The sequence below is a fragment of the Conger conger genome, chromosome 3, assembly GCF_963514075.1.
Source record: "Conger conger chromosome 3, fConCon1.1, whole genome shotgun sequence".
NCBI classification, from domain to species: domain Eukaryota; kingdom Metazoa; phylum Chordata; class Actinopteri; order Anguilliformes; family Congridae; genus Conger; species Conger conger.
This window is the reverse complement of record NC_083762.1, coordinates 43,616,328-43,628,858: the sequence shown is the minus strand read 5'-3', so window position 1 is coordinate 43,628,858 and position 12,531 is coordinate 43,616,328. Positions and strand designations below refer to the sequence as shown.

At 39.2% G+C, this 12,531-nt stretch overlaps 1 protein-coding gene across 1 annotated transcript; it reads right to left on the bottom strand.

The window, feature by feature from the left end:
* Window positions 1-329: 329 nt before the first annotated feature.
* On the bottom strand, window positions 330-9,585 carry prkra (protein kinase, interferon-inducible double stranded RNA dependent activator). The gene is made up of 8 exons (XM_061235603.1): window positions 9,368-9,585; window positions 6,868-7,046; window positions 6,470-6,551; window positions 6,293-6,371; window positions 4,666-4,783; window positions 2,917-3,011; window positions 2,520-2,682; window positions 330-1,395 (listed from the first exon to the last, which is right to left on the bottom strand). The coding sequence occupies exons 1-8, from the start codon at window positions 9,424-9,426 to the stop codon at window positions 1,238-1,240; spliced, it is 933 nt and encodes a 310-aa protein (XP_061091587.1). The 5' UTR covers window positions 9,427-9,585; the 3' UTR covers window positions 330-1,237.
* Window positions 9,586-12,531: the final 2,946 nt, after the last annotated feature.

Genomic DNA, 12,531 nt, shown 5'->3' with positions numbered 1-12,531 from the left:
TAACCCAAGATGGTGTGATTGGAAGAAAATATTGTCATTTTCAAAGACAAATGCCCAAATCACCCTTGTGAAAACGTAATTTCCCCATTAAATGTAATAATGGGTTGCACCACCTTTAGCAGCAATAACTGCAACCAAAGGCTTCCTCTAATTTGATATCAGTCTTACACATCGCTGTGGATTTTTAGTTTTAGTCCACTATTCTTTGCAGGTACTGCCTTAATTCAGGTCCTGCCACAGCATCAACAGATTAGGGCTGTAAGATTTCATGTTGTATTTACACATGTATTATGTGCCTGTAAAAGAGTGTTTATACCAAGGAACAAAACCAGGACACAAATGCATTTATGGATTACATTATGAAACAAATCAGCTGCCTGCAAAAAGTCATACATATTTTAGACATACTGATTCACTTTACTTTCCCCCAGCAGTTGGCATGAAAACCATAAAAAGACATGGTCCTGGTCTATGAATAAAATTCATTAAAAGTGCCAATTCCTTTAGAAGGGGTCAACATACTTCCATAGTAAGTTTAATCTTTTATTGCAACTTATCACCATTTATCAGTAATGACAAATGGGTTTGCAATGCAGTGGGCCAATTATATTAATAATTTCCCTTGATATAATATGTATGTAATATTTACGTAACAACTGACAATGACAAAATGCCACACAAGAAGAAACTTTCATTTCTACAGGTGTTTCAGTGCTTATATTCATCTTTCTCGCGCCCAGTAAAGTTTGAGCAGAAGTGCAGCATTCCAACCTAAATTGTTTTAAAAACTGTTTTTTTAACTTAACTGAGCTTTCCAGGGTTTTTTGTTTGTTTGTTTGTTTTGTCTCTCCTTATGTCAAAGGAATGTAATGTTTTCATTATTGAAAGTCAATTAATAACAGCAATTTAAGCCCATGACCCGTACACTGGCTGTTAAATACAACGGCTAAGAACACACCACACAGGCACACCAAAATGGTATGTCACTGAGGAAAACAAAACCTGGAGAACATTTGCAACTCTATTACATATGCATCTATATTACTCTGGGTTTGTTTTCAATTCCTTACTAACATTGTCCAGAAACTTTATAAGCATAATTTATGGACTAAAACACTGTCCAGTAAACCTTTTTCTTATTTCTTTCCTTTTTAAACATAATTTTCCACAATCCATCCTGTAGGTCTGTGAAAGCATGGGTGGGTTGTACTGTGAAACGCGCAGCTCTTGCGTAGCTTCACTTGATGGACACCATGATCTTGATATACTGGAGCGCGCTGTGGGCGGCGTCGTTGTGTGCGTTGCCGCAGGAGATGCCCGTGCCGTGGCACACGGTGACCGGTATGGTGGACAGTTCTGCCAGGCACTGGTACTGCCCATTCACCGTCAGCTCATCTGCCAAACAAACGCCGCGAACATCAGCCTTCAGCTCAAGCCACATTAGACACTTAGACTCAAGCAAACCGAAGTGGGTCCGGTACACTAGCACCATACGTAAATACTGGTTGAACTGCTGTCGCAAGGGCATTTTAAAATAGGTTATGCAGATAGAACTGTGAGTTTTAACGCTTTCAAATGGTATATCCTGTATCCTATATGATCAAAAATTTCTAAAAATGAATTAATTAAGCCCTGGGCCGGTGAGACTTAAGGGATTAACTAAATGAATTAAAATTGTATTGGCAATTTGACTTTGATTTAATTTACAATAATTGCTAGGGGTGCCAATCATTTTAGCAACGGTTAGCACTGGTTTTCAGAAATATATTTGATTACTAAATAAAAAACTGAAACATGAGAGTAAATGTATTTAAATTAAAGTATATAGTTCATTATAAAATATAATGTATATATCATTATCCAGGTTCATTATTACAAGCAGTCTTTTTTTCACCATTTTTATTAATAGCCAATATTTCTGGAGCCCACTGTAAATGACTGTCGCCAACAGCCAACAATGTGTGTAAGAGAGCCAGAATGGATACTGGGTCAAATTGGTTTATTCCTTCATACTCATACTTCATACATAATTTTATTTTATTTAACCCTAATATGAGAAAATACTTTAATAAATTGTGTGTTTGCTTTAATGTCATCTAGATATAATGCTAATTGGCAATATGCCACCACAAATAACCAGCAAACACATTTTCCGTGTACAGTACTGTCTTTTCAGATAGATCTGAGAAACTGTGACTGATAGTTTAGTATTGAATTTGGACTGTTATTACATTAGCAGTGGAGTTATTACATTTTGTAAAACTAAAATGTTCAACCTCCCTGTTAACGTAATAAATCCCACTAATGTAATAAGTACATTATCTGGAAAACATTAATTACGTTAATGGCAGGCAACAGTTACTATGCAGGATTTTTACATTATCAGCTGCACATTATTACATGAATGATTTATTACGTTAACAGGCAGTATTACATGCACAGTAGCACAGCTCATATGGTTCATTCGTTGCATTCTGTAATGAGGATGATGTGGCCCAACAGTTCAGCAGGCAGCTCACCGATGTCGAAGTAAGTGACTTCAAAGCCCTGCTCTTTGGACAGCTCCAACATCATCTGCACATAGTCTGTGTTGGGAATGCTGAGCGGATTCCTTCTCAGCATTGAAATATTATCTCCGGAAGACGTTCGCAAACATTCCAGCCTCACGGTAGGCCTTGGAGTCTGAATTATATAAACACACATACGGGATACTGACACACACTGTATATGCAATTATTCTAAAATTCTAAGTGAGCGTTATAGAACTCCATTGCTTTCTGCTACTAGTAGTGATAAGACACATAAGCACACATAAGTATACAGCTAAGAATGTTCTAATCACATATTTGTTATCTTACAACTAAAAGGGTTAAAAAGTCAATAAAGACTGTTTATAAAAAATTTAATTTTACAGACCCATGGCATATCGTGACAGCCGGACAGTGATTGGATCTTTGCAGCCATTTTCTCTGCAGCGTCTCGCTTGGCAGACCTCTTGGAATTTCCAGTTCCTACAGTAGATCAAAGTTCTTAACTCTTAACACCATTTTGTTAAACTGACTCTTGAAGCATCTCTGTAGAGTTATTCTGGAAGCCAAGAGCCTCTAACCATCTATTCCCGGACATGCAGTACCATGGAAGGAACAGCACTAGAACAGGCCCATGTACTGCAATGCAGCAGTAAAGCCAAAACTCACTCCATTATCTTGGAGATGGTACTTATAGATGCTTGGACCTTATTATAGGTCCGTTACAATTAGTTAGAATTGGACCTCATTATAGGTCAATACAATTAATCTGTCCTAGTGGACAATCTCATGTGCAGTCATGCAAGTCTCAAACTTGCTACCACACTCAGTGTAATAAAATATAGAAAAATGTTAAGATAGATGTCAACACACATCATGTGCTTGGACAAATACTGAAGGAAGTAATGTGAGAATATTTGGAGACTTGTCTCAAAGTCGTTTCCCAATTGACTACATGTAAAAGGAGACACCTACTTTTCCCTCTCTGTATTTTTTTTATTTTTTTATTTCTTTAGCATGAATCTGAATAAATATTAACAAGGGCTTGTTGACCACAATGTCAAAAAGGCAGACTGGACCTTGCTGATAGTGGTAAGCACATAAGATTCTTCACAGCAAGGCAGCACACCCACATTAGCCTTGAACATTCCCACTTCCATATTTTACACATTCTTAGCTTTAGATTACAGGAGGTTCCTCTAGCTCCATTTACCCCTAGACCAGTGGTTCCCAAACTCGGTCCTGGAGTACCCCTGTGTATGCTGGTTTTCGTTCCAACCACAATTTCAATCCAAAACATTCCGTAATTAGGTGCTTTTCTTGTTTAGAGGAATTAGTTACCTCTTAAACCACATTTTGTCAGATAGCGATACATACCAGAGGCTAAAGAATAAAATCCCCATGCACATATTGTGCATATTGTGCTATATTGCAAACAAAGCATACATTTAGCAGGAAAATTGCATTAAAAAAAGTGGTAAATTATCTGTAGCTAATTAAAGACTGAAGTGACTCAGTAGGCTCCTAATTGGTGAGTGTTAACAGCTGGCCAAAAATAATGAACCATTTTGGAAGATAATGAAGAATTCAAGGGTAAAGCAAACGATAACAAGGCAAATCTGCAAGGAAACAAATGACAAATGAAATTAAACGTGTGTTCAACTACCTAATTATGAGCCTATTAGTTAAGCCCAGTCTTTTATTAATTACCTTATTAATTTCTAATAAGCACAATATGAACCTAATTGTATTCTTCATGCCATGCAAAGCTATTACTGGCATAATGTGATTTAAGGTGAACGATCCATCTTAGGATGAAAAGCACCTAATTACAAAAGATTAACAGCTTGTTAAAATTATTCGATGGAAACTGGGGTTGGAACAAAAACCAGCATACACAGGATCTCCAGGACCGAGTTTGGAAACCACTGCCATAGACAATGTTATTTTAGAACTGGTTTCTAGGCTAGGTTGCACCATAGTAAACAATGCTTATTCACATATTACAAACCAAACCATAAAGACTTATCAAATACACTGGAGGCAAAAAAGGCAAATAAACCCCGCTTCTATTAGATTAGACATTCTATTAGATATCGCTGCAGATAATTTAGCAACAAAGACAATGGCGACTGACCCGTTTCTGACAAGACCTCCATTTGACACGTAATGGTGAACTCTCTCTTGTGAGGTGGGCCTACTTCCATGCAGACGGAGTATTCGGGGAGACGCCATCCCCGCTGAAGTGCCAGTTCCTGTCGAAGAGCAGGTGGAATTCAGCAGGGGTGTACCCCTCAAAAGCTGATAGAAAACAGCCCAGTTTACTGGGCAGCAATTCAAAGAACCTCCAAAATGGCACCCTATTGACTGCACCACATCTTGCCTTTAATGTGTTTTATATCAATGGTATGAAAAGCGAAAACATTGACAGACTTAAAGGCGTTGCTACTTGCCATAAATAATTTCATACTTTCTGAGCAGTGAAAAGCAGAGGAAGATGAAAATACTGTTGTTAAACATAATTAAACATTGGCCAAATGGTTGCGCTATAGCAGTCAACTGAATTTACACAAATTAAACTATGATAAGTTCTGCTCCGTTTGATGGGACATCATTTATTGGTCCCTACAAAATCCCACTATATATATACAAAGCAAATTTGCTTCAAGGAAGCTTTAGCCAAGGACTGGATTTTCCACCACTGTGAAAACACTTAATCTCCTCCAAGCAATTTGCAGAAAACTTTCACTGATGTGTTCATTGAATGCCGTTCTTAAAAACATATTTAAATTATGGATCTCAAAAAAGATGGCTGCAGTAAGCCAATGAAGCTGAATGGATAGATGGTACTCTGGTAAGTGGAAGCATACTTTAATTGAATTTTTGAGTGAACTGACCCTTTAAAGAAGGAGTAGGACAGTAACATTATGGACGTCTGTGTACTTTATCACACGGTTACATTTAAGTTATTGTTTATTTTCGCTTTGCTTGTAATCACAGAAACCATCATCATTATCATCCTTATTGGTCAATTTTGTCTTCCCCAATAACGTCATCCATATTATTTTCCCGATTAATATCATCAAATCGACACTTAGACCACACCTTTGTTTTGACTGACACACAAAATGACAAGCACAACCCACATTGATCAATTTGCATGAAACTTCCACAAATTTGTCCAGTGCACTGATTAACAGTTCTATTAAAAATATTGTCTGTGAAAAATCGTGGCCAGTGTGTTCAATTCGGATTTGTTCTGATGCCAAAATGAGGCAATTTAATGTACACTAGATATATGGTATATTGGCTTGAAATTTTACAGATTAGTAGCGCACATTGGTATGAGCAAAACAATATTTGAATGGTGTTGATCAGATGTTGGCATATCCGTTTCTGCATGTAATGCCAACTTCTGCTCTTAACCTCAGTCTTTCATTTGTTACCTCATCTTACGTAATTGTTTGCAAGACTGTGCAATAACCATGATATTAACATGGTCAATGTATTCTTCATGCATGTGCAAAGCTATTTCTGGTACAATGTGGTTTAAAGTAAATAATCCCTTTAAAGATTAACATTACTGAATTAAGAAAGATTAACAATGTACACACCATGGACACTCCAGGACTGAGTTTGGGAACCATTGCATGACATTGTTTAATCCTTTTTTTCAAAAAAATATTGTGCTGTTCTATACACCTTAAGACTGTAAGATGAAAGGCACTTCACAAAAAAAGTATTATAAATAATCAGTTAATTACCTGTAGAATGCCTATAGGATTGTGTTGGTTGTGGGACTCCACAGCAACACCATTATCCTCATTCTTTGGGATGGGAATGCTGCAGGGAAAAGCAGAAGGCAGTGGTAAAGCTAAAAGCTGACAAAACCATCATCAGCTTTTTAGATTTAGGACTGACACGAGATGCTCCAAACTCACTTTGGTCCAGGCTCAATTTTCAAAATGTTCAAGGCCAGTTCGGCGGCCTGGTGCTTTGCCGCTTTTTTACTTGGCCCCTGACCTGTAGTGAGGTAGAAACAAGGCGCTAGCTCTCCCTGAACGAGCACCACACTGCTGAGTTGAAATGAGAACCACAGGGTTGGTTCTAGGTTGGACAACTTGGGCGAGCCCATATGAGGAAAGTGCTTAACCTCAATTGATTCAATTAAATTTCAGATTAATCAATGGATATGTAAACACTGTGGGTCGGCCAGGGCACCTGGTAAACAAATAATGTAGGCCAATTGTATAAATACTTATAATTATTATAACAATTCCATAATAAAAATAGCAAACTGTTCATCAACAGGGCACTGCTTCTCCAAAACATGACATACCTGTACAGGTAATATCTCCTATTGTGACGTTGAAAACGAAACTAGGGTTGTGGGCTTCTCCTTCAGCCTTTTCCATGACGTACAAGGGTAGGTTTCCAATCTTTGTGCCATATTCGTGGAGAATTTGAATGGGAGTTTTTTCAGGGCAAGGAGAAGGCGGCTCTTTGGCACAGCCCAAGCTGTGTGCGGAAGTAAAATACAAATAGCAAGAATTAGACACCAATGACTTGGATGTGCTTCTGGGCGCGTCCCATTATTTGTCAAATGCATACTCCTTCATTCCACTACCACCCTCCTCCACTCTGTGCCCCGGAAACCGATCTTTGTGGACTGCCTCTCTCCACTGTCCCATCATCTAAATAGACTTAAAAAACGGCTTCAACTCCGCTCTCCTCCACTCCCCAGGCATGCACATACATAAATACATAATATTTAAAGTTTTCTTCCCTTTTTCTCTCATTCGTATCAGTCTTGGGTGGGCACACCTCTTGCGGCCCTGGGGCGCACTTACACTGCGCCCATATGGGTGTTCAATAGGAGGGGCGTTTTTTCTTTTGGGTGACATATTTGTGCCACATTGATTGGCTGCTGCCAGAAATACACAAATGCACCTTTTAGTTCCCCTGGCCAATAGGCATTCTATTCCCACCGAGTGCCTTTGCTAGAGCAGCAACCATTGGCAGCGACTCCTCCACATACTTTCTGTGGGCAGGAGACAAGGAAAGAATAAAAGAAGAAAGATTTTGCAAGTCATCAGCACACTATTTTAATATTTTGTGTTGTTACATTCCCTAACTTCTCTATAATTATGTTGAAGGTGAGTGACTTGGTGAAGACATTTCAAGAGATTTCACAGTGGGTGTTCTAACGCTAGCAGAAGCCTATTAGTCTCCTTCACAGATGTAGCAACTATGGCTAGTAGTTTAGCCATTCTGAAATGGCAGGACTTTGTCTTCATCGTGAACTTATAGAGCATCATGTTTGTAGCTAGAGCAACGAAATTGGCTAACTGATTTTTAAAAGCAAGATGCCGGATACTGTCCGGTGCCGAGATTTAACCAGTTAACTTCTAAATTAGCGAACGTATTTGTTCCCGAATTATAATTCGATTACTAGCTACCTCTATAGGTATTGCGTTACTGAGGGATTTATGAAGGAGATGGCGTTGTGGATGGGAACAAAAACTGGAGTAGCCTAACAAACATGAAATTGCATCTTCAAATTTTATATTAAAATAGTTTCATTTAAATGTCAACATTGTAAGTCAGATAATAGCCTAATTAAGGATTTACATCGTGCTCAAAGATGTCCAACAGTCTGTAGGTAAAGCAGTACAGGCTACGTCCAGGCATGCTTGTTGATCGGGTGTCATTTTTTAAATGCATCAGTTAAAATTATCATTCTTTGTGTTTTCACCCCTCTTCCCTTTGGATCCTGTCTGACAGACTTGATTAGCATGAAATGTGCCTAATCTGCTGCTTTTAAGAACTTGAGTTACAGACTAACTCGAAATTCTGTGGTCACGTTAAGTTATTACAAAGGCAGACTCTTTCTTTGAAGTGTCTGACCTATGTGTGCGCTTTGTCACTGGTGGTAAAAGCTACCACCAGGCTATCGGTTAGCAATTTTTGGTAAATGTGCGCAACTCATAAGGATATTAACTTATGGTGGAAGCGGCCGCTAATTTTGAGAGTTTAATGTTAATATTGCAAACGAGGTCGTATTACAAAATGTATATGTATGAAGTTGTTTCATATGTATGAAATATATGTAGCCTATGCATTTTCATAGTCTTGCGTCTTGTCATTGTGAGAATAATTGGCAATGGTTTCTTTATTTACATACACCTATGTTTTGCTGTTTAATTGGCAGACCACGTGTAAGATCGGTAATTGGCTATGGGAATGTGTGCGCTCGGCAAAAAATAACGCTTATGATAGGGCTATTTCATGAACACAAGAAGTGGACTTTGATGATGGGGAAGCCGATAAGCTTATCTGCTCTATATACTTCCGCTGGAGTGGTAGTGGGAGAGTGGAGTGAAAAATAATGGGACACACCCCCCACCACCTCTACTTGTAGCTCCGAGAAAGAGCATAACGGGTTGGATCCTCCTCGATCGATTTCCGGGTCGAATAAGAAAAAGGAAAAAAACAAAATTATAAAAACTATTTGTAAGAGCCCAAAGTCTGAAACGTGTTCGTTAGTAAGCTGGACAGTAAACTATAACAAACGGTTCGCTTTGAACATTTAGGTTCATACACAGTCTCTAACATTAAAAAGCAAATAGAATATTTTGCAGTCAACATGTGAATATAAACATCAAATTTAGCTAAACTAGCTATCAGGCTTAGTATCTTGTCATCGGACGTTTAGTACCAACCTAATCATAAGATAGCTATTCAGCGTAAACACCTAGTTAAATACAGGGTTTTAACTTTATTTGGTAGGTACTCTGCATGTGTGAATAGATAGGGAAAGACATGAATGACGAACGAACCAGTTATTACTGTTAACAGGAGTCCTTGCAGCAGCAGTGGGAAAGCCGTCTTGAGACATCACGAGCTAATTAATTAGCTAGTTTGCCAACTAACTGCCACAACGCCGTGTTGAAGATTGGATTCTGGAGGACGGGACCACAGTGGAATAGGACCCACCGGTTTCCCATGTATAGAAATGTCGACACTAACAACAGAACTACGAAACTACTGCATCCAGTTGTACCATCGAGTTATACAGTATAACTTCCGGGTTCTTCTTTTATTAATGCTGTTTGGATTTGTGCATTACCGCCATCTATTGAATGTTCCGTTGTTTTTGCTGTACACTGAATACAATTGAGTTTGTTACACATGAGATGACAGATGCGAATTTCAGCTTTTATTTCCTGGTATTTGTTAAACAACTTTTTGTATCAGACCACCCAATTTTTAGGTGAGAAAAAGTATTGAGACATGTGACTGACGTGTTTCTTGTTGCCCAGATATGTCATGTTAGATTGACTGATTAAACAATAAATAGTTCTGAATGTCTTCTCATGGTTTTAGCCTTGGGTTTCGCCTGTGAAGACTGTATTTGTGTTAGAAAAGATAAAGCAACGTAAAGCCAGAGAGCTGTCTTTGGGAGAAAAGCAAACCATTTTGAAGCTTAGAAAATATCCAGGGTTTGCATCTTGCTATTTTTCAGATCTTAATCTCACTACCAACCTTATCCATGTGCCAGTCTCCTTCCTTCTCCAGTACAGTTTAATTGTTGGTGGTACATTACTGGAAGAGTCAAGGAGGGAGGTGGGGTGGAGTGGCCGTCCAGACCACGCCTATACAATCCTGACATTTTTTCAATACAGAATTTATGTCTGAATTGAAGTGTGTATTATTACATTTGCATTTTACATTACATTTTCGTCATTTGGCAGACGCTTTTAATCCAAAGCGATTTACAAGTGCATAGGTTCTTCCACAAGTTAAAGCAACACATCCATAACTAGTCAAATACACATGAAGTGCTGTTCTAAACATACAGTCATCATAAGTGCAATTCAAATTCATTCATTCATTCATTATCCTAACCTGCTTATCCTGAACAGGGTTGCAGGGGAGCTGGAGCCTATCCCAGCATACATTGGGCGAAAGGCAGAAATACACCCTGGACAGGTCGCCAGTCCATCACAGGGCACACACACCATTCACTCACACACTCATACCTATGGGCAATTTAGACTCTCCAATCAGCCTAATCTGCATGTCTTTGGACTGTGGGAGGAAACTGGAGTACCCAGAGGAAACCCACGCAAACACGGGGAGAATATGCAAACTCCGCACAGAGAGGCCCCGGCCGACGGGGATTCGAACCCAGGACCTCCTTGCTGTGAGGCGGCAGTGCTACTCACTGCACCATCTGTGCTGCCGCAATTCAAATTTAATATTATTATTTTTTTGGGTTAGACAACAGGGATAGCGATATCGGAAGGGGGGGAGGGGGGGAATCAGGAGGTAGGACTAAGGTACAGTTTGAAAAGGTGTGTTTTTAGTCTGCGTCGAAATAGGGGGAGGGATTCTGCTGTCCTGACAGTGGTAGGCATGTCACTCCACCACTGTGGAACCAGAACGGAAAACAGGCGTGAACGTGCAGCTCGACCACCAGGTGCTCGTAGTGAGGGAACCATAAGGCGACCAGAGCTGGCAGACCGGAGTGGTCTAGCTGGGGAGTAGGGAGTGATTAAGGATTGGATGTAAGGTGGGGCAGTCCCCTTAGCAGCCTGAAATGCCAACACTAGGGCCTTGAATTGGATGCGTGCGGCAATAGGAAGCCAGTGGAGGCCAATGAGAAGTGGGGTGACATGAGCCGACCTGGGCTGACTGGTGATCAGGCAGGCTGCAGCATTCTGGACCAGGGCTGCGGCATTCTTATAGTTATTTACATTACTTTGAATAGATTTTTGGTGGATGTGTAGTGGATACATCCATATGTACTAATGTATGGTTATTTAAAACATTTCCTGCCACTTTACAGTCATTTTAAGTAGGTTAAATTTGGTTACATTTCCTCTCAATTTAGTGTAATGGCAGCTGGTAGCCATTTGCCTGGGTGGGGCGCCATACACACATGCACACACGCAGACACACACCTGTACTCACCTCCAACCTTTATACAACCTATACAAAGAAAAGACAATACAATGCCAATATTAAAGAAATACAAAAACGGTTATCTTAATAATCTTAAACTTGGTGGCTTAATAAACTGTATATGGTTTATCCAATAACAATCTCTGGTGTTTGTAAACAGTGTTACGAGAAATAAAACTGGGAGGTAGCTTATATCACAAATGAATGTGTTAAGAGTTAGACTGAGTAAAATCTTCCAAAACTGGAACATGGACTGAAGCTAAAAAGAGCTGTTCCGGGTTGCACTCTGTGAACTTATTCAGCTAACTCAGTGATCCTGCTTCCTGATATCTACACCCATAATGGGAAATAACGAAAATGGAAATGAAACAACATGGGTAACAGAAATGGCTAATGAAATGGGCGAACACCTCCAGTCCCTAAAAGCTAAAAAACATAAATGGCTGCTGAATCAAAGTAACCACTGTATAAATGTTTTTAGCTATAGGCTACATATGCTTAAAATGAGCCAGGATTTAGCAATTATAATACATATTTCTTGCCTCATTTCTATTCTTAGAAAGATTTTAGTAATATTTATTGCAGAAATGGTGAAACTAAAAACTTGATTTGTAAGCTTGGCTTGTCTCATCTGCCATCTCTCAAAGAATGGTGGGATATTAGGTCCGTTCTTGTTGGGAAAGCATCCAATGTCCATTTATCCATTCTTGAATTCTTGAAATTGGAACCACACTTGGCCCGTGAAAGTTGACGTTAACAGGTTCACAAGAACACAAGAAAAGATGAGAACAGATATTGAGATATTGAGAAACACCACACCTTTTTTGGAAAAGATCTCTCAGCAATAGGCAGTGGGGTTTGTGAATGAACTTGACTGTGGTTGCAGATAGTTGGACATTCCAAAGAGTGGGAAATTGAACATGTGCAGCCCCACGTTATATAAAATAAGAAAAAGCAAACAAAAAAGGACATGCTTTCTTTATATTGTGTTTGCCAATAGCGAAGATCTGGGGCCTGTATCACAAAGCAGGTTAGA